Here is a 21,047-nt window from a genome sequence, read left to right on the forward strand (position 1 = left end):
GCTGCTTGCTCTTCTGGTTTTGCAAACATTGTCATGAACCTCGATTTCTTGTCAGGCTTAGGTTTCGCCGAGACGGTCTCTGCTGGTGGGATATCCGCTGACTTGTCTCTGCCCCAGTTTCCGAAGAGAATGCCCTGTGTAGGCTCCGCTCCAGAAGACGCATGCAGAGGTGCCGTTAGCATGGGCGGAGCAGTGATGGATACGGCTGTAGATATCTCCGGTGGCGCCTCTCTCGATTCCTCCTTCTCGCCAGCTGGCGTGTCCTTGGCCCTCATCTGCTCCTTCCAGCGCTGGAAATCTTCTTGTGTTCGCGGCTTGAACTCCTTTTTCTCGACCTTGGTGTCCATCCATTCTGGGTCTTCTTCTCCGCCTGCACGATTACCGCCCCTGTTCCACTCACGGCCGTTGTCCCTTTCCCGGTCTCGGTCGCGTTCACGCCAGCCGCCCTGTACACCAGTCTTGACACCCTCATCCTTGTCATCACGGCGACCCCAGCGCGGTTCGTTGCGCTCGCGATTGCCACGGCGAGGGGCTACATCCAACTCAGGGTCACCCTCATGCTTGTCGCGATTTCGGTCGCCGTTGCGGTGGAAACGCTCAAAGTCCTCCTGGCCGAGACTCTTGCGTCCCTTGACGTTTGTCCAGCCCTCGCCGTCCTCTCGGGGAACGCGACGACCGTTGGTGTAGCCCTTGTCTCGGTTCCGGTCTGTTTCGCGGTCCCGCGTCCACCGATCGTTCTTTGGGAAACGGTCGCCAACAGTGTCTCCGTCGGTAGAAGTGAAACCTGTGCGTTCCTTTGCGTCGCCCGTCCCCTTGGCCGGCGTGCGTGCTGACAAGAAGGCTAACTTTGGCGGACCGAGCACCGTTTCTTCGCCAGGTTCTACAAAAAGCGCGTTAATAGCGGCCTTGATGCCCTGAACATCAGAAGACTTACGCATGCTCTGACGCCGACCGAACTGGCCCATGGGGTTGATCAGCGGCCGCTGCTCATTTGGCGTGGCCCCTTCTCCGTCTCGAGCGCCCCGAGTACGACGCATAGTGCCGTTGTTGTTGTTGTTGTTGGCGTGGCCATTGTTGGTGTTCTGGTCGGCAGGCACGTCCATCCATTGTGAGATTGAAGGCAGTCCATCAGGCTTCTTGACCAATGGAGACTCCTTCAGAGCCAACAGTTCAGCCTCCGAATAGGTAGGCCCCCGCATTCTCGCGAGCTTAGCGCAGCGCGAATGTGCGGGTAGTTGCAGGGTAGGTTAAGTCTGCTGTCTTCAGCGTCGAGAGACGAGCTGGTATGTATGTTGTATGATGTGTAGTGAGTGATGATGGGTGAGGAGACTGTCCCGAGACAGCTGGGTGGTGAATCGCCGGCCTCGCTTGCAATTGAACAATGCCCGCTCTGCAACCCTTTTTCAAGACTGAGAATGGGATGTGGGCGAAGAATGCGATACAAATGGACGTTGGCGATGGGCTGACGGTGAGCGATTGCAGTACAGGTCTGGTTCGAGGCGTGTGCGTGTCGCAGCTTGCTGAGCGAGGTGAAGGAGCTCGAGGTGGGATGCAACGTGGTAGGGGAGTAGCGCACCCCTGCTGCTGTAGCGGCGACGGAAAGCGGAGAAGGAACAATTGCGAGCTCACGTCTTTGCGGCCGGGCAGTGTTTTCAGCAGGCAAAAGTGTCGGGCGGGTTTGGGTTACTTTGGTTTAAGTAGCGGGCGTGTGAGTTGATAGCGCACGTGTTTGTTGTGGTTTTGTGTCCCAGGTCGCGAGTGGTGCGGGTCTTTGAGAGAGAGCCAGCCCTGGAGACACGCGCCAAGCAATGCTGCGGGAACGACGAGGTGCGTCATATTGGGTTCCCGCTACATGCGCCCACGGCGTGCACTCTAACCAGGCAGACACGACTTCACTTTCATCATGATCAAATTACGGCACGCATGTGAACATCAGACCATCTCGCGTGACCATGACTGCCTTGACTTTTTGCTAAGCAATCGCGCCACAGAGGAAACTATGCATGACACCGAGATGAGGAGGTCGCAAACAACGCCCTGTGTGAACGGAGAAAATACGCTGCAATGCTCTCAAATCGGTTCCCCAAACGCCTCGTATGGCGCAAAGATGCGCACTAAGATTAAAAACTTCAGGCCTTCGCAAGCGAGGCCATCGTCTGTCCGAGGCTGTCGCTGCTCCACACAGCTACCTTCTCTCGGTCGCACGTTTCGTAGACACGTCCTGCCAGTGTCTTTAAAGCACGATGTCGCGGATCATAGCCATCAAGCATCATCTGAATCCATGGGATAAGCCCACACCTTGTGATGAGCGTCGTACTGCCTCCTACATGTGTTGCTCGCAGCAGCAGCCTCACAATCTTGTCCTTTGCTGAAGCTGGGCACGATCGTGATCCGTAATGAGTTAGCATCTGCTCGAATATGTTGCTCCGCCGGAACAATTCCATGTCTGCAGGCGTCCGCAGGCTGTCCATGAGGTAGTCAAAGTACCAGTCCACTTCCTTGTGATACGTTGTATCGTCGTCAGGTTGACTGGCAACGATGCGATGCCAGAAAAAGCGTAGCAGGGAGCTGACATCCCAGGCTGGGGCCGTGGTAAGGAATTTGTTCACTGTGCTAAAGAGAGAGTGCGTGGGATCCGCCACGATACTCGCACAACGAGCGGCCAGTACGCCGCCAACGTACGGGAAAGCTTCGGCACCAGTCTGATCTACCGATTCTAGGAGCTCGCCAAGGAGGAGATAAACCTGCTGAAGGTCCGGGTCTATATTGCTTCCTTGTTGTCCTGCTGCTGCATCGTCCTTTGTGGGGACATGACGACTGCTGGATTGTATTGTCGCAGTGAGTTGTCGAATGTTGTTGATGGCTTGTATGCGGATTTCCCTGTGTTCGGAGCAGAGACATAATAGTAGTTCCCCAATGTCTCCATCATCAAGAGCTTCGCCAAGCTCTTTCTTCCTCCAACGTGTGAGTCCAGCATGCTTTTCATCTTCCACAGGCGGCGCCTCAAGGTCGATAGCAGATCTCAGCTTGCCTTGCTGCTCAGTCTCTTCCGTGGGCCTAGGGACCGGCGATGACGAGGATCTCTCTGAGCCACTGAAGTCTGCTCCGGTTGCCAGCTTCAAGGCCTCCTTGGCTCTTTCCTTGCCCATCTTCCACAGGAACGCATCCTTCAGGACTTCTTTGTATGCCGTTCTTGCAGACTCTACCAAAGCATTGCGTACATGCTCTAGTTGCGTCTCATCTTCGCCGATCAACTTGAGGAGATATAGCAGTCTCGATAGCCATTGCGCGATTGCATCTCCCACAGTGCTGACTGATGCCTCCCCACCCTTGAATGGCCACTGTTCCACCAACGTCATCAGCAGTGTGCTGAAGGGGCCAAGGCTGCTTGTAGATTGCCCGGCGCGTTTACACATGGTATCTAGGTCATCGAAGTACTTGATGGGTACTTTGGTGAACCGCGCGCAGCAGTCATCTAGGAAATCCAGGACGTCGCCGGACGGTGCAACTGATCCAGATGTCGACCCCAAGCTCGCAATAAGAGCGTCGAGCGCATCGGGCGAAGTCTTCGTCTGCAGCATTTCCTGATCGTGCAGGATGTCGCTCAACAGCGACTTGATGCCTGTGTACAACTCGCTCTCTTTCGATGTTACCAGCAGCTTAAGAAGCGTCACAAACGGCGAGTACTGCAGCGATTCTGCTTGGATTAGTGGTGGAACTACTGTAGCTCAGAAGGAGACTTACTCTGCTTTTGCCACCATCTCATAGCAGGTGAAAGCTTTGCCATCTGTATCCAGTGCTCGAGCTCCATGACACGGAAGACCTTATCTTCAGGCGACGCTGTAGGCTTGTCCGCCTCCACTAACGCATTGCATAGCGGTACCGATACGTCGAACTTCTCTTGTAGCGCAACTTGGGGTGTAGCTTCGTAGTAAAGCCGCAATAACCTGGTAATTGACTCTCGCTTCATGTCCTTTAGACCTGGCTTCTTGAGCGCCAAGAAGACAGTGCGGATGGGTGGACAACGCCGACTGACTTCCGAGATCAGACGCTTAGCTGCTTGGCTCCATTGCTTGGAAGATCTGGCGGCACTGGCATCGTTGAGCTCTCTAAGAACGGCCTGTAGCTTCTGAAGCGCTACTATCAGGACACGGATAGCGAATAGCTGAATCAGGTCGGAGTTGTGGTTGAGGCATTTGGTGAGAACTTGCTGGTTTAGCGGTTGTGGCAAAATGCTGTTCATCAGCACGGGTACTGGAGGTGGGTGGTCGCGGAAGCTTCTCTTCGCACCAAAGTATTTGGGCACAGGGAGCTGGATAGCTTGATACAAGAAAGCAGAGTATCCTATCCATGTCGAGGTGAGCTTGGGATCGTAGCTAAAGTCGCGTCGCTTGATGAAGTAATCTGCGACCAATTCAGGACAAGCTCGGAAGATATCAACAACAAGCTCTTGGTGGAGGGTATTCGCGTATGGTCTTTGACTCTGGATAAACTCTGACAGAATGATGTTCCGCACTTTAGGGGCCTTGCTGTAGTCGTCAATTGACTCGAGGCCCAGGTCATTGCCGTAATCAGCGGCATCGTCTTGTTCGCCCTCGTCGTCATCAAAGGTGGATGGATAGAAGCCTTGTGTAGGCAGCATAACACCATAGGCAGGATCTGTACAGACTAGGCGAAGGAAATCATGCGCAAGCTGATCAGGTGCCTTTTGTCCTTCCGAGAGCGAGCCTTCCTCCACCTCGTAGCTGTACAGACTAGCTATGCGGGAAAGTGCCTTTCCGTTCAGGATCCTGCTCTTTGTGTGTCTCGCGATAGCCTTGTCCTGGAAAACATGGCTCTTGAACACATCGAGTATCTCGTAGATGAGGAAAGGTGGGTCGGCGCGGATATGATCGAAGACAGCACGAACGACGTTGGTGTTTGATAAGATTTCGCTCTTTGCCCGCTCGTCCTGGTACCTCAGGTGCATCAGCAGATACCTGATGGCAGTTGTGCGAATGCTTGGCTTCTTGACATGGTCGGCCGCCGACTGCTCTCTTCCGAGATTGATGTTTCTCCCAAGTATCTTGGGCTCAAGCGTAAAATCTCTCTTCGCGTAGACAGCCCGCGCATGGGCACCTTCATTGAAGCGTACAAGCTCGGTGAGCAGTCGCAATGCCGGCGCGATGACATTTTCTTCCTTGGGTGCTGCTGAGGTGCTTCGGACGAAACGGCGAGCGACGGATGGCTGCAGGAGTGTTTTGGCAAGAAGTGTGCCGTACTCGAGGAAATCACCATGGCTGGCAAAGACCTTGAACAGGAGCGCGAGCACAGCGGTTACCTGCGAGACTATAGCACTGTGGTTGGTTTCAACAGCGTGGTCCCACCCCTGGATGAGGTTCTGAAGAAACAACTTGTCTTGTTCATCCCGTCCTCTTCCTTTCTGTGTGTCGAGGTACTCGCGAAGTATGGCTCGTTTGCGGGGCAGGTCGTCCTCGTCGGTCGGATAGAGGATAGAGTCGAGGAAGCGCTTGAACAAACTCAGGCCTTTTCATGTCAGCTTCAGGTCGTCTGTATAATCTGGTAGTGCCTACCACTTCGAAAGTCGCCCGAAGAGCTTTGGTCGAAGAAGAGAGCATTTTGCAAGTCGCGCGCAGACGTGATTTCCCCGGCGCTGCCATTCGGTCGTGGCGAATTGCGCTCTCCTGTGTGGTCGACTCTTTGGCGCTTGGAGTCGCGGTCAGAATGCGCGCTCTTTGTGTTGGCATCGAAAGCCGTTCTTTTCCCCATCTCGCATGTTCCGTCGCAACTAACAATCACAACTCTCAAAAAGTTCTGGAAGTTCTCGCGGAAAGCATGCAAGGATTAACGCGCTAGCCGGGGGTCCATGCGTGCTCCAATCGGCCAACGTCAGCCATAACTCCGCATTTGACGTCTCGCCATTTCATTGCAGCCTTGGTCAATACCTCCTATTGGTCCGTATCATTTTAGAATACTTCAGCACCGAAGCTTCTGTCGCAATAATCTGACCTGGACGTCACTAGACTTCATCACCGTAGCAAGCGAGCATATATAGCGAAACCGTTACACCAATCCTCCATGATTCTTTCGAATGTTCGATATGCGATGTGATGTGATGTATTACCTATCTATCCCGAAGCGAATCTTTCTGCCATCTTTCCAATTACAATATCCTAGGATGACAACGACCAAGATGCGATTGTAAATCTGGAAGAGCTCAACATGTTTCCTCTAATGGTGGCGGGATAGTCCCAAGAACTTCTTCATGATAGCGTGGGAACAACAGCAACAAAGATGCATGATATACAAAAGGAGAGCAAATGACAAAGACGCCGAATATGCCGCAATGCCGCGATACCATGCAGATGATTCAGGGCTCGAAGATGAGTCGTGACTTCGGCCCAAAGTCCCGCGCAACGAGTATGACCCAGATGTAAAACGCCGTAGAAAGTTTTAATGGTAGGTTGCCGCCAAACGAGCAGATCCAGAGTGTGTTCAAATGGAGAACAGGGTATCATGTAGCGACGTGAAAAGGAAATAAATAAAAAAAAAGATGTTAAAGGAAACAGCAGCGAAAACAGGGACGGTGGTTGGGTGATTTGGAAGAATGTTTTCTGCGTTTTTTTTCTGTACTATCGCTTTAAAGGCTTGTGATATTTCGAGCCCGAACTTATCGAGTTATTCTTCTCGCGGATTTTTATTGTTGGTGGAGGATCCTGGTTCTTGACGGAGAGGAGGGCTGAGATGGCAAGGGTGATGAGTGTAATGAGCTCTGCGGAGGCTGCACCGATAGCAGTGTAGAATGCGACGCCCTGTCTAGTGTGTTAGTGGTTGTTGTAGTTGGAGGACGTGGATATGACTTGCCTGCTCTTCGCAGACAGCGCGGTACTGGTACCGTCCATTGGTCAAGACGTTGGCGTTGGTGCACGAATACCTTCCCAAGCTGGCCTTGCTAGCCTTGTTCAACAGGTTGAAGACGACCAATGCGGCAATCCACATGATGACTCCGAAGCTTCCCGCGACGATGCGGTAGACATCCCGTGAGCGAAACGGTCGGCGGAAGGAGCGCTTGAAGGAGAGGGTGAGGATGGCGACCGAGGCGAGGAAGTTACCGGCGGCAATGGCAAACAGAATGATAGAAGGCGCGAGATTGGTGTGGGCAGGCCAGACCATGGGTAGCTCGCCTTTGCGCAGGTCGATGTAGCGGTTCCCGCGGTAGATTTCAAACGTGTGCATGAGCATGCAGACGACGGCGCCGCTGAGGACGATGATGAGTAGGCGAAGACATGACCGGACTCGACTGAGCCAATGCGCTCGCGACGAGATGGCGAGCTCGAGAGGCATTGGCAGCCTGGTCGACTTGAAGTCGGCGTAGTCGGCGGCCTTGTAGGACGAGAGAGAGCCGACGAGTCGCAAGAGGTTGTATGGAGTTGGCGGGGGAGGCGAGGGCGGCGAGGGTCCGGTAGTGGTAATAGTGCAAGTCTGGGCAGAGCTAAGACAAGAAGTCGTCGTCGTCGTGGATGTGCAGTGCTTTGGCGCGAAGTAAGCTCTGGCCATGATCTTGGGAGAGGTGTCGGCACAGGCGTGGCAGCTGGGCGTCGCGCACCCCTCGAGCTGCTAATGGGGGTGCGTCGAGATTTGCCGCAACGGTATAGAGAGAGAGACAGTCGCGACGGGCGCAGAGGACATGTGTGTGTCGGAGCAGGACGAGGTGTGGTGGACGCGGCAGGAAGAAATGGCCGTGAGTGACATAACAACCCCTAGCCCCAAGCAACCTTGACGAGGCTGAGTCCCGGCCACGCTTGTTGAGCTCTGCCGATCGACTTTACGTCGAGACTCTGCATGCGCCAGACGCGCTCGACTAGTACAGAGTATGCAATGGCACGCATCTTGTCTGCATCTACTCATCCGGCTACTCGCTTGCCCACAACTACTCTGCAGGCCTGCATCTGCTTCCCACGGCGCATTGTCGAGTTGCTCAGGCAGACACTCGAGGAAAGCGCGACCTGCACTAGCGAAATGGCGCCCGGAATAGCCAGATTGCGCCTTCCCTATTGGCCCCGCGTTTCACCCGCGCCTCCAGAATCCATCTTCGTCATACTGTTTGCGCCTCATCGACCATTCTTCGCGTTCTCACACCACTCCCCTCGTCTTACCCTTTCCGACATGCAAACGGCAACGGCTCACCCGGACCGCCAAGCAACACCTCTACCATGTCTATGCATCACGCTGGTATCCTACATTTTGTAGCATCCTAGCATCGTTTTATTGAGCGTAAGACGCGCGTTCGGCGCAAAAAGGCGTCCAATGGCATCCTTGTTGCCCACAGGGGTATGCGGCCCGCTATTGACTCCAGCTGCCAGCGCCCAGGAACCACATGGAGAAATATCGTCTACAGTACAGCTACAGGCAGTCATCCGTCCGCTGGACTTGAATGTGTGGCCTCTGTCTACACTGCACTGCTGCAGTAGTTTGGCCCCGAGTTCGTATTCGACTTGACATCTGGGCTGTGTAAACACCGATTACACGCCAAGCTGTGGCCCCGCACAGCCACGGACCCCTCGGCAACACAGGCAGACTTGACGTTGTCTGCTCACGCAACTATTCGCGACTGCCTGTGATAAAGTGGCCGTTGGACGGCATCCTCTTCCGAGGACAGGATAGCTTCCTGTTTCCGACACCCTAGCCTGTACCCATGTGGTTCTGTCGTCACTATGCACGAACCCACGTTCTTCAGGCAAGGGTGTGAAGAACTTGATCATCACACGGAACAAATTGCTGGCCTTGATACGCTAACTCCATATGCCTTGGATACGAAAAGACGCAAACTTCTTCCTACTGGCAAGTTTCTACTTTTTATCAATGATGGAGTCTGTGAGAGGCTCACTTGGTCACACACTGCTCGAACAGCTCCTCGAATCCAGGCGATGCCTGCACTACGCCCTGCTTTTCATTCTCCCACACCTTATCAAGTCCATCCGTCTCGGTGGCCTGCATGATAGCGTCAAGCATAGCCACTGATTCCTGCACTTCGGACGTCACATGCTTGATATCTTCGTCGTCTATCATCTTCTGACGCTCTATGCATCTGCTCCAGAGCAGACACAGCCCCATCATGACTGTTCCTCTATGGGCAGGTATTCTTGGCCATGCATTCAGTAGTACGCTCTGCAACGCCTTCAATGTCGAGAGAAGGAGCGGCTTGTGACTAAGCTCCAACGGCTCCTGCAATATGACTGAGAGCAGGGGTACAAGGTCGGGGAGGTGTTTGACTGTACCAATGCCCATGAGCCCTAGTAAATCAGGAACGTGTGACATGATCAATGTGGCCAACCCTGCGTACGATGACGGCGTAAGAAAGTGCGCTAGAGGGGAGAGGACTCCTTCACGAAGGATCTTATCCAAGAAACGCTCCCGAGAATCCCCTTTACTGGTGTCTGCCGGAAGGAACTGAGCGAGCAAAGTCACAGTGGGAAACACCTCTTTGAAGATTGTGACAGACTCGGCTTCCGGTGTAATAGAAGGGATGTATGTGAACATGGGTAGCAGAGCCTCAGCGAAGATGTTGTGGTACCCAGTGCGCTGCAGGAAGTTTGCAGAACCCTGCCTGGCCATTGACTTCTTCGCATCGTCCGCCACGACCGTTTGATGTAGATTCCCAAGTAACAGGCCGAGCATGTGGCAGCCCCGCGCTTTCCACTCCACTGCAACATCATCGATCATCTTCAGTATTGGGGGCATCAGCAGGTACCATTTTGCTTCTATTGTCTTCGGGTCCAGCGCGCTTATTGTCCATTCCAGCAAGTCCAAGGCATACCGATTTGCAGTGTCTTTCCAAGGGGCCAGTTGCCGCGAGGCTTCTAGCGCATTCGACGTAGGCTTATTCTGCGGAAAGAGAGGTGGGATGGTAAGCTGAAGAAAGTGTGATGCCAGGCGAAGGGGAAGCTCACTATCAGTTTTTTCAGCCCTGGAAACCTTTACTGCCTCGATGGCTTCAGTAGGGTCGGTGACATTGGGGTTGCGTAGCTGCCAGGCCATGACTACGTCGAGCGCATCCTTCATCCAAGGGCCGGGCTTGGTACCGAGCGCTTTAGCAAGGTCTGTGCCCTTGAGAAGGGGTCTGAAGGTGTCGACGTCGAGAAGTTTGAGCTCGATAATGCGGCCGAGGAAGCTTTCATATGAGCAAAGGAGATCTTTAGATTGTTAGCAGCATTCGGTCCAATAGATTGGCAAGCACCTACCATCCCTTGACACTCGTCCGAGCACAATCTCGTAGACAAGATTGAAGAAGACTTGCGTCCTCCATGTCGAACCCCAACGACGGATAGCCATGCCCAAGGTGTCTCTAGCAGTCGCATCGTTTGTTGGGTTGATCGTGTCTGGTCTCCGAAGGCCTTTGGCGCATTGAGCGACGACGCCGCGGATCTCTTCGCTGTTGCTCATAGAAGAAGCAATGACGTCGCAGATCTTGTTTGGCGCTTTGAAACCTTCCCGAGCCACCAGATAGGCAGCAAAGTAGGGTCGCTGTAACGGCTTCTGGTGAGGTACTGTTGGCGCGTCGACCCAAGGCATCATGGTTGCACAAATCCACGCCAGATACTTCTCGTCCTCGTTTCTCAGTAGAGTGTCTGAAATAGTAGTAGGCACATCAGCGTTCTTCACGACAGCCGACTCAGTAAAATCGTACGCCGGCTTGAAGTACGCTGTTTCCGGGTCAGAAGGTAGCTCGCGGGTAGGATCTGTAAAGACAGTCCTGTAGAGGCCAAAACGATGGATGAGCTCTAGAGCCATACGGGGTCGGGGACCCCTCAGCATCTTCTCGAGCTCTATACCGACTCGCTCACGACTGATCTTGATCTTCAACACCTCTTGTATCTCTGCATTGCCCATGGCCTTTGCTGTCTCTGGCTCAATCGTGTAGTCGAGTCGGCTAGCGAAGCGGATCAGACGCAGCACCCGGAGTGGATCATCCTTAAAGGTCTGATATGGCTCGAGTGGAGTGCGGATGATCTTGGCAGCCATGTCTGCATGTCCCCGTCCAGTAAAGTCTTCGACTTGGCACGTGTGGAGATTGTAGAACATGGCGTTGACAGTAGCATCGCGACGCATAGCGTCCTCTTCTGCTGTGCCAAACTCCATTTCTGGGTTACGAGAGACCTCGTTGTAAGTCTCTTTCCTGAGATTGACGAGGTCCAAATCAATGCCCATGATCTTGGTCGTGGCAGTCTCGAGGTTCTTTGACTTTTCAGGGTTCGCCTCGATCTTGTGCAGGCCTGGCGCGATTTTCTTCGTCTTGTCGCGTGGACTAAGGCCATCGTCTTTCTCGACAAGGCCATGCTTTTCAGCGTTGCCCGGGATCTCAAGGTACTCTTGCATCTTCAAGCCGAAATGCTCGCCAGTCATCTTGTTGATGGCAACGTCGATATCATGGCTGCCGACCTTGAGAAGCTTATCCCGCACCCAGCCTCCAGTCCAACGCAGCACAATCTTCTCCTTGACTAGCTCTTCTGGAACCTGTACTCCGGTGACATCCTCGCTTGAGGGTGCTTGGTCGATGTAAGCAGCCACGTCCAGCAGAAGCTGCCTGAGTCTAGATTCAACCTCGGTAAGCTCCAACTGAGATGAGCCGGCATTTTCTGTTGACGCCATGGTTCCGTAGGGGTGAAGGAACTGGGGTGAGGGCCGGTCAATTTTGCGCCGTTTGGGGCTTGGTTGTTGTGGTTCGGATGGCGAGCTCGTCCTTGACATGCGAGGTGGTTGCAGGGTAAGAGTAGAGAAAGTCGTGGAAACTTGGGCGTAACGCAGAAGTGGGCGAGGTGTTGGGGCAGGGAAGTCACGTTTGTACAGTAGTGAAAATGTGCGCGGTGAACAGATTGAGGCACGCCTCATCACCAAGATGCATGTGAGTCAGGACGAGTGCTGCAATGTGTCGGCCCCTCTCGCGCAGATGGCAGTAAAGACAGACGAGAAAGTCGGAGAGAGTTAGTTTGCTATGTCTGCGGGCACATGTGACGTGATGAGGGACAGTTGGGTGTTTGATGGAGATGCCGCATTTCGTCCAGTCACAAAGCGCAGCGGCCGCAACTGCAACGATGCACCATCCCACGTCGTCACACTCGCGCAGCTCCAAACGGCCAGCTGGTGAAGGGAAAGTCTCACTGCCGCCCAGTCCAGCACACGACAATCCGGATACATGCCGACTGCCTCAGAACTTCCGCGCGCATCCAGAACCCCGCGGGCGCATCGCCCTAGCCTCTCATGACGCCGTCTCAAGATGCCACGCCGAAACCCCCAAAGTACCCAGCCGATCCCGAGGCGTCGATGATACTCCCCAGACAGCGCGCATCGCCGGCCTCGTCTCTCGCCAGTCTCCCCTACCGCCGCTCCAACCCAAGCCTCTCCAAGCTGTTTGAGTCGACCACCAGCATATCCACTTCGCGACCCAACTCGGGCACTGCAACCCCCACGCAGAGCACGGTACAGGGCTCAGTGTTCTCGCCGGGATCGAGGCTGAGTGGGACAGGCACGCCGAACAGTCTGCCGTCGGGCGTATCGGACGAGTACCGCACCCTCATACAACAGGCGTTTGTGCCATGTGTCGCTGTCTTGGCCGACGCCCAGACGGAGGAGCTGATACGGGCAAAGGGGCTCGAAGGCGGGCTGCTGCAACTGCTGCGGCCATTCGGCGAGTCGGTCCCCGGCAAGGTCACCATACGAGATAGCAATGGTGCGAGCAAGAGCTGGGAGGATTTTGGGGTGCGCTTCATCGGCGTAGACGATGCATACCCAGATTTGCGTGTCGACACGGGTGGCCAGCGGACATCGTCGAGCTCCACACGGCGACCACGACGGGCAGGAGGCGATGTCTCACAAATCGAAGAACTCGTCGACCGACACCTGCAGTACTCCGAGTTCAACAGACAATCTCCCGTGTCCGACTACATGAACAGGGGCGACGCAACAGCCACCCAAACAGACGGCACCGCCTCACCATTCCATACCCTCTACCTCCGACGCCTACTATCAGGGCTACCGGTAGTGCCTCACGAGACATTTTCCCATCCCGTGGCCGGCATAATAGCCATCTCGTCACGGAACCCGCACCCTATAGAGGAACTGCGAAGACTCTACAACCGGCAGCACGACGGCGATCTTCGTTTCCCGCAATGGGTAGAGAATGACTTTTTACGATATTATGTTTTGATACACGATGAGGAGACGGGAGATATCGCCAAATCTAACCAAACTTTTGATTCGATGAAACGGCACTTTGGTCTGCATTGCCATCTGCTACGACTCAAGAGCCAGCAATGCATTGCTTCAGATGACGATAGCGTACGGTTGCCGACCTGCGAATGGATGTCTGCAGGGGAGGAGCTAGCCGAGATCCAAAGAAGAGGTACATCTCACAGCACCAACGTGATATGAATGTCATGTACTGACTATCCAAAAAGAAACCACAGACGATATAACAGATCCAACGCCCTACTTCCCCGATTCCGACATCAGCAGCTTGCGCACTTTCATCCGTGAACTAGTCACGCAGTCTATAATACCCAACATGGAGCGCAGCGTCTCTACTTGGAACGAGCAGATCCTGTCCCGTCGTCGCGGCTTGTCAGGCCGCTTCATGTCTCTATCAAAGCGCTGGACGCCATTTGGTGGCTCCCGGACCTCAGGCTCCTCCTCCACTGTATCAGGAAACTCCAACTATGACAGTTTGCAGGGCTTTTACCGCCCGGACGCCCCCGAGGCCATCATGCGACGGTTAGCAGATTACTGCTTTATGCTGCGTGACTGGAAACTGGCGTTGAGTACGTACGATATTCTAAGAACAGACTTCCAGAACGACAAAGCCTGGCGACATTACGCTGGTGCCGCTGAAATGGCAGCCTTGTCCGCTCTCATGGCGCCCACGCCATTGTCATCCAAGAACCGCGCGGAGAACATTGATGCGTGGATAGAAGCTGCATCCTATTCCTACACGGACCGCCAACGTAGCGCAGCGCCTTACTATGCTCTCCGCACCCTCGCTCTCAGCTTCGAGCTCTTGCGCCTCCGCGGCTCCTCAGCTGCCGACGATGCCGCACGCTGGGCAACCCGCATCCTCGAGACAGGTCTTGTAGGTGCGATAGGTCACGCCCTCATCACCGAGCGCATCTCAGCCTGCTACGCAGTACGGACAGGCGTAGGCATGTACAAGCTAGGCAGCAGACGCAGAAAGGCGGCACTCTGGGCTGTTCTCGCAAGCGAGAACTGGTACAGACTGGACAAATCACAACAAGCGGAACGCGCCCTTGATACTGCCCTCAGGTTATACAACACCCAGGCTGAGAACTCGGAAGGCGGAGCGATCAGACTGCCGTTTGAGGATATGCAGCGCTTTGTGGATCAGTTGAGACAGCAGATTATGGGCTTGAGGTTGGCTAATCAGGGATACGGCAGTGAGCATGGCGACGGCAATGAGGAGGGCATGCAGAGCCCAGAGGTAGAAGAGGAGGCCGAGGCGTTGGACAAGAGCCCGCGGGCGCACAGGAAGAGCTTGATTGGGGCCAAGGTGCCGCCTCTTGATATGGCAGGGCCCCTAAGTCCAGCTCTGGAGAGGCCGAAGGGTGAGGTAGATGCCAAGGGAGAAGGGTTTGAATAGACGGTAGATATGCATAATGTTCACAACGACTGAAGACCTATTCACCGGAGCTTTGCGTGCGTACATTCGTCGTCAGTTCACCATCGATGGCCTTACAAGAGTCAAAACGCGACACATCTCACACGCATCAAGTGACGATAAATCAACAGGAGGAATGGTTCTCGTTTCCTAGTAGGTATCAGTCATATACCAGCGAGATCATCCCATCATCAATCGTTCGGCAACGCATGCGCAAACCCCAAAACGCCAAAGCCAGTGATCAGAGCGCGGCCCAAGCACTTTGGCACCCGTCAGTCATGCTGGCATATGCAACGATGTGTAACAGACAGCCTCTGCCAATGCCCGTATGCTATGCAAAGAAGGAGAAAAGGAAATAACCCGGGAAGAATAAGCGCCCAATGTTATGCTGGGGTATCATCATCAGCGTCGTCAATGTGAACCGTGAACCATTGTCCGTCGTAAGCTGTCATACTACCGGGCCTATGAGGCGGTAACAGCGGGTGTGGTCTCTGCCACTGCAGCACTCGTGGGTTCTGCGGGAGCCGATTTCTTAGGCTCTGATAGGATCTGTGAAGGTAGTGGTGCGATAGCGGGTGCAGGTGTAGGGGCGCGAGATGTGGTGCAGGATGGAGTAGGGGAGGAGGTATCTGAGGTGCGGAGACCGCGGAGCTTGATGGTGAGCCTGACAGGCTTCACGGGCTCTGGTTGAGGGATTTCAATGTTGGACTGCTGCGAGGCAGCAAATCCGTTTGATTCGTCTGACGAGCTCTCGGTACCCTCTGGTGTGGAGTCGGAGTCGAAGAGCGGCAGAGGCGAGCGACGCTTTCGAGAGCGCCGGCGCTGATCGTCATCGTCGCCATCGACACTAGGACTAGGACGCTTCTTGGAGACGACCTGTGGTACCACGTTGACACCAGGTGGGCCAGTGTGAGGTCCGGCAATGTTGCGGACGGAAGAGTAATGCTCCCAAGTCTACGGGGCATCAGTACTACGTTGGGCGGGATAGTGGTGGCGTGACTTACGTGATAGGCAATGTGAAGTGTCTGGCGATTATCCTCAGCAGCCAGGTCATCATTTGACGTGTAGTATGTGCGGGGTGAAAAAAGGTAGGTGTAGTCTGCCTGCCAGAGGCGGACATGGACATTGAGGGCAGAGGCAAACGCTGAGACTTCCATGTTGTCGGCCCACTCGCCGGGCTGGCCCATCTTCTCGACATGTTCTTCGAATTGCTGTTGCAGCTGCTCCTCGGTGTAGTATGTCGTGTCAATAGGCTTCGCAGCGGCAGCAGCAGTCTTGCGTTTGGGATTCCTCCGCACGTTGTTGCAGGCCATGTACTGGCGGTAGAAGTCTGCACTGTCCTTCATGTGCTCTATGGTGGTGGTGCGCAGCACCTCGTGCATGTCTTGGGTGCCGTAGAGCTGGTCAGACAGGGCGTTGAACAGACAGTTGCCTTGGGCAAAGTCAGCCTTGAACACAGGGGACATGGGGAACTAAGCTCACCATCGCCACGGATCTGGCTGGCATACAGGGCATTGGCCTCGAGTATGGGGAATTCAGGCGAGTTGGCCCGCTGTCTTCGGGTAGCCATATTGACGGGAGTGTATCTAGCGTGGGTGTTGGACAGGAGAAGTCGGTGTAATGCAACGAGGAAGGCACGGGTGTGGGGTGGCGGGGGTCATAGATGAGGGTTGAGCTTAGGGGCGACAGTTGGTATTGCAGTGAGGGCTGTGCCGGCCACGCCAAGTTGGTGAGGGTCGTGGCCGGTGAAGGTGAATGTAGAATATCTTTGTGACGCGCCCGAACTCTTTGAAGCTCTCGAAGGGACACGGCGACAGGGATGGCTCAGCTTGGCGAGTCGCAGGAACAACGATCTCCGCCCTGAGTCAGGACAGCTCACGCACACGAGCCTGGAGAAGGACAATCAGACGTCAGCCAACCAGACACGGGGACAGCGGCTTCTTGTACTCTGTGCCGCAGAGAAACTAAACGCTCGAGATGGTACGGAAAAATCTTCGGCCTACATACCTCGGAGCCTGCAATGATGTCACGGACCGCAGAGCTCCCCCAGTTAGCCGATGGGGGCAGGCCCGACTGTTTTTCGCAGCGTACGGGCGGTGAAGGGCAAAAAAGCGCGTGCAAACGGGCAAAAAAAAACGAGTCTTTTCAATAGCTCTGCACAGTAGCGAGAGGGTGCAGGTGGCCGGGTACAGCGTTATAACGGGCGCAAGGCCATCTGGTCAGTAAACAAACGTCGCATGTGCGCACGCGTTTTGTCTCGTGTGCGGGAAGGAGCCAATAAGCGAGCAGGGGAATCAAGAAATGACCCCGCCAAACCATCAGGCCCAAGTCGTCGCCTGTGATGCTACGGCACATCACAGGTGCGTCAAGGCAGCCGTCTTCGCCCTGACCCTGAAGCAGTCACCATGGCCATCCAGGATAATCTTGTGGCGGTCAGGTATGCTCGTCTGTCAATGCTGTCATCATTCTAGAATTGCCCCTCCATGTCCCGCGTGGGAGTAGTAATACCCCTCACACCACTGCCTATGACTCTCCCACCATCTAGTGCATATTGGGCTGCAACGCAAAGACCACACAGACACTACTCCAGAGCAGGCTATCCCAGATGCTCGTCATCCCAAATCATCCTTGGACCTGCACTGTAGTCAAGATTGTCTTGATTTCGTCTACGACAGGCCTCAGGCTCTTCGATGGCAGACTCCAATCATGGCGCTTCAATCCTCCCTCATGCGTCAAGTACCAGAGCGTCTCGGCGGCTGCGATTCGTACCTGTTCCCCTGTCAGCATGGAAGCAACGAGATTGGCCTGTCACTCGTACCTTTGGGAACGGATGTAGAAGCATGCTCACAACCTTCGACAGAGTATCCGTCCTGGTCAATGCCATGTCTCCCAAGCCACGGTACACGTCCAACGCGAGATGAAGCTTTTGCATGTGCGTAGACTTGAAGTGTGCCTTTTGCGTATAGGAAAGGAGAGCGCGGAAGCTGGGCTTGTTAGCTAATCGGCAGACGTGGTACGATGGACAGGCCCTTACTTGAAAGCCGTCGACTGGAGACGCTGCATGACTTGCATGTCAAACAAGAAGGATATCACCTCTAGCAGTGGAAGCAGAACCCTGTCGTTGGCCATGTTTTCCTTGAGGAGCGCCAGAAAGCAGTTTGCAAAGTCGACCAAGGTGAACCGCGGATCGTCCGATAGGTCTTCGTTTTGTAATACGTCGACAAAGTCCAGCAAAGCTGCCCGCGAATTCTGTACAACAGACTCAGAGCCCATCCCCGCAGAGCTCACGAATCCAACACATATGGCGTCCCTGATCGAGGCATCTACTGCTAATACATCTAGTGCTCTTAGGAAGTAAGCCTTAGAGGACACATCGTGTACGACTTCGGTATTGTTTTCTCTTTGTTGGAGAACTTGGTGGGCAATCATGCGCATTTTGTCCAGCTTCTCCAGAGATAACCGAGTAACGTCGGCAAAGATGTCGTACTCGCGCTCGTTGCGTCTCCCTGTGAGTAAATCACATGCCCAGGCCAATTGGACAGTTCTCAGGGCCTCCAGTCGAACGAGTGACCCGACATCTCCCCGCTCGGTGATGGTATAATCATTCAGTGCAATGTGTAAGGCGCTTGCAATCTGGTTCTGTACATCGGAAGCAAGCTGAGCTGGTTGCGAAGTCTGACTGCTAAGTAAGCAACCCAAAGCTCGCAATGCCACTGTCCGAGCCTCGATTGCTACAGCTGGAGTGCACCTGAACGTGAGTACCTTTACTATTCGTCGTTGAAGACTTTGCTTCTCGGCATCAGCTGCTAAATTGGTCAAACTGCCATAGGAAGCTCCGAGGGCGATGGCATGTCCAGAACATCGCAGCCCATTGTACGATGCCTCATTTTCCAATCGATCTAGCCACGTTGTTACTACGTCAACCGTTGTAAATCCGGATATCCTAAGTAGTAACGATACTATTGCTGGAATAGCAGCAGCGGTGGCATTCAAGACTGGCTCCTCATGACGAACCAGACACAGATTCAAGAGGCCACAAACCTGCGTTGCTGGCAAGCTAGAGGGCCATAGCTTACTGGGATACTCAAGGGTAAACCTTGCAATCGCTCCGACAAACGTGCATACGGATGATGCCGTGAACTGAGGCCGTAACGCTGGTGAAGTGAATGCTTTGTCTTCAAGCTTCAACTCATGGGCGAACAATGTCCAGAGCTCCATCAAGCGCGTGTGTGGGTTCTCTTGTGTTCTTGCGGCATGGGAGGCGCTTGCAGTGTCAACTAGAGCTGCAAGTGCAGTTACCAATCCTTGACGCTCTTCAACTTCGCGAGGCCGCAATGCCGCAAGCTTATCGCGGACTTGGATCGACATGTCGTGTACCACCGCAGGAGGCCGAGCCTTGGATAGAGAACCAATGGCGTCTGCTGCAAAGAGGCGCGAGTCAGAGTCCAACGACCCAGTTCCCCTCCAATCTAGCAGGCCGCTGAAGAGAGCATCCCAGTATAGCGGATGCAAGCCTCCTGCCTTGATAGCCACATCAGACATTGCTCGTTGACGAAGCCCGACAGCATGGAAGTCGACTGTCTGTACCAGCGGTATGCCCTCTTCTATCTTGTTTGGGTGGCGACCGATGAGTTCTTGAAGCGCAGCTGATGATCCTCTTCTGATGTTGCCTGCTGGGTCAAGACATGCAGCCACGACCAGTTCAATCGCCAATACTTGAGGGACATGTAACGACTTGAGGTGCTCAGAAGCTTTGATTGAAGCGGTGTCCACTGCAATGAGATCGGCTGTAGGGTAGCGGCGAGAGAGTGCCCAGATACCGAAGCAAGCCGCATCGCGTACGTTAGTACCAATGGATCCTCCTGTCGGCGAACGCTGCTCAAATCCAAGGGATAGTAGGAGGGCATTGAGTACGTCCGATAAATGGCTCGTAGAGATTGCTTTGCGATAGAGTAAATGCGATAACGTTAGGGTCAACCCGTGCCATCGAAGTGGATTCACGCCATTCAGATTGCGTCTAGACCCCTGCCAGTAGACATTCTCTGTGAGAGAGGAAAGGATCGCTTCAACCACTTCGCTGGCCATGTCTGCATCCAGTTTGAGAGTAATGATACTAAGCGCTTTGCTAGCACCATATCTGACCGGTGTATCGCCATCCGCAAGTGCTTCGAGAAGGTATTCGATGACCTCTTCCAACACTACCGTTGAGTCGAGTCCAGGAAGGGCTGACGTCGCCTGGAGGCAATGTAGCACAGTGTTACGCAAGCTCTTCACGACTAATTTGCGCGCAACAGCTGATGATCTGACGAATGCAAGGCTTTCTTGATCCAGGATCTTCCTGCACGACAGGTAAATGGCGGCGAGGAAAGGGCCAAGTCCTTCGTTTGTAGCGGATGCTAGAAGACCGGACAAGAACGACAACACACCAAGACACTGATGTATATCGGTTTTCTCGCCGGTAATGTCTGTGAAGAATGATAGCGACCATTGCACCATAGCATCTAGCAAACCCAGCTTTTGCATGTCTGGCCGCACACACGTTCTTACAAGGAGACTTGCAGCGGCGGCTCTCTCCTTTGTCGGAGAGCGAAGTCCTGACATGCATATCGAGAGCACTCGGAGGGTCACACCGGGCAGTTCTGCCGGCAGATTTATTCCAACAGCCACTGGCGCCTCTGCAGAAACTTGCAGCCCAGACATAGACTCCAAGGGAAATGGCGCTAAGAGCAGCTGTGAGAGCCACAACAAGAGCACATAGCGCTGTTTCCATGGGAGAACTGCTAAAAACTGTACGGAATCATCGTTCTCAGATCTGGGATCTTCGCTGGCCTCTAATTCCCTCAAAATTGGTTCGAGATGACGCGGCTCGTTGTTGAAAAATCCTTTGATGACTTTCTCGCCTCGAACCTTACAAAAGGTATTCAACACGGAGCATATGGCATGCGGAAGAGCGACAAAGCCTTGTTTTGGCTCTTCTTTAGCACCCACTGTTATGGCTTCCAAATAGGCAGCAACCAGCGGAGGAATGAAGGTTTTCAGATGGGTGTCCAGGATTTGCGGATCCTCTTGGAACGGCTCGATCTAGCAGAAATCAGCCTCTTCTGGCAATATGACGGTGTGGAATCCGTACCAAGCTGCATGCTTTGTGCATATCAGTCACTCTGACATGTTGACGGACGGGACCGAGGGACGCGCCGTGCTGTCGCTTTCGCAGCAGTCGCGGTAACAGCCTCTCAAAGTCTGACAGGAGCGATGCAGAAGCTCGCTGCAGTTTCAGGTCGTCGTCCTCTCCGGCGCTCATCATGGGTCGGGGTGAAGTAGTGATCCAGTTTGCGGGCGACGATGGGTGCCTTGTCGCTCGAGTCAGTTCCGGTCATCATGG

General features: G+C 54.2%; 6 protein-coding genes across 6 annotated transcripts; 1 reads left to right on the plus strand and 5 right to left on the minus strand.

Moving 5' to 3' along the window:
• Positions 1-1,981: 1,981 nt before the first annotated feature.
• Positions 1,982-5,799, minus strand: ACET3X_003025 (uncharacterized protein). Its single transcript, XM_069449833.1, has 3 exons — positions 5,574-5,799; positions 3,745-5,526; positions 1,982-3,697 (listed from the first exon to the last, which is right to left on the minus strand). The coding sequence occupies exons 1-3, from the start codon at positions 5,767-5,769 to the stop codon at positions 2,130-2,132; spliced, it is 3,546 nt and encodes a 1,181-aa protein (XP_069309572.1). The 5' UTR covers positions 5,770-5,799; the 3' UTR covers positions 1,982-2,129.
• An 833-nt stretch (positions 5,800-6,632) lies between these two features.
• On the minus strand, positions 6,633-7,557 carry ACET3X_003026 (uncharacterized protein; the record flags this gene model as incomplete). Its single annotated transcript, XM_069449834.1, has 2 exons — positions 6,633-6,812; positions 6,865-7,557. 2 exons carry the CDS (start codon positions 7,555-7,557, stop codon positions 6,633-6,635), a joined length of 873 nt encoding a protein of 290 aa, XP_069309573.1.
• A 1,326-nt stretch (positions 7,558-8,883) lies between these two features.
• Positions 8,884-11,649, minus strand: ACET3X_003027 (uncharacterized protein; the record flags this gene model as incomplete). Its single annotated transcript, XM_069449835.1, has 2 exons — positions 8,884-10,193; positions 10,242-11,649. The coding sequence occupies 2 exons, from the start codon at positions 11,647-11,649 to the stop codon at positions 8,884-8,886; spliced, it is 2,718 nt and encodes a 905-aa protein (XP_069309574.1).
• A 609-nt stretch (positions 11,650-12,258) lies between these two features.
• ACET3X_003028 (uncharacterized protein) lies at positions 12,259-14,647 on the plus strand (the record flags this gene model as incomplete). Its single annotated transcript, XM_069449836.1, has 2 exons — positions 12,259-13,399; positions 13,455-14,647. 2 exons carry the CDS (start codon positions 12,259-12,261, stop codon positions 14,645-14,647), a joined length of 2,334 nt encoding a protein of 777 aa, XP_069309575.1.
• A 180-nt stretch (positions 14,648-14,827) lies between these two features.
• On the minus strand, positions 14,828-16,404 carry ACET3X_003029 (uncharacterized protein). Its single transcript, XM_069449837.1, has 3 exons — positions 16,148-16,404; positions 15,670-16,097; positions 14,828-15,619 (listed from the first exon to the last, which is right to left on the minus strand). Exons 1-3 carry the CDS (start codon positions 16,233-16,235, stop codon positions 15,128-15,130), a joined length of 1,008 nt encoding a protein of 335 aa, XP_069309576.1. The 5' UTR covers positions 16,236-16,404; the 3' UTR covers positions 14,828-15,127.
• An 883-nt stretch (positions 16,405-17,287) lies between these two features.
• ACET3X_003030 (uncharacterized protein) lies at positions 17,288-20,966 on the minus strand (the record flags this gene model as incomplete). Its single annotated transcript, XM_069449838.1, has 4 exons — positions 17,288-17,434; positions 17,484-17,649; positions 17,700-20,746; positions 20,796-20,966. 4 exons carry the CDS (start codon positions 20,964-20,966, stop codon positions 17,288-17,290), a joined length of 3,531 nt encoding a protein of 1,176 aa, XP_069309577.1.
• Positions 20,967-21,047: the final 81 nt, after the last annotated feature.

Source organism: Alternaria dauci, chromosome 2 (genome assembly GCF_042100115.1).
Source record: "Alternaria dauci strain A2016 chromosome 2, whole genome shotgun sequence".
Classification (NCBI taxonomy): Eukaryota; Fungi; Ascomycota; class Dothideomycetes; order Pleosporales; family Pleosporaceae; genus Alternaria; species Alternaria dauci.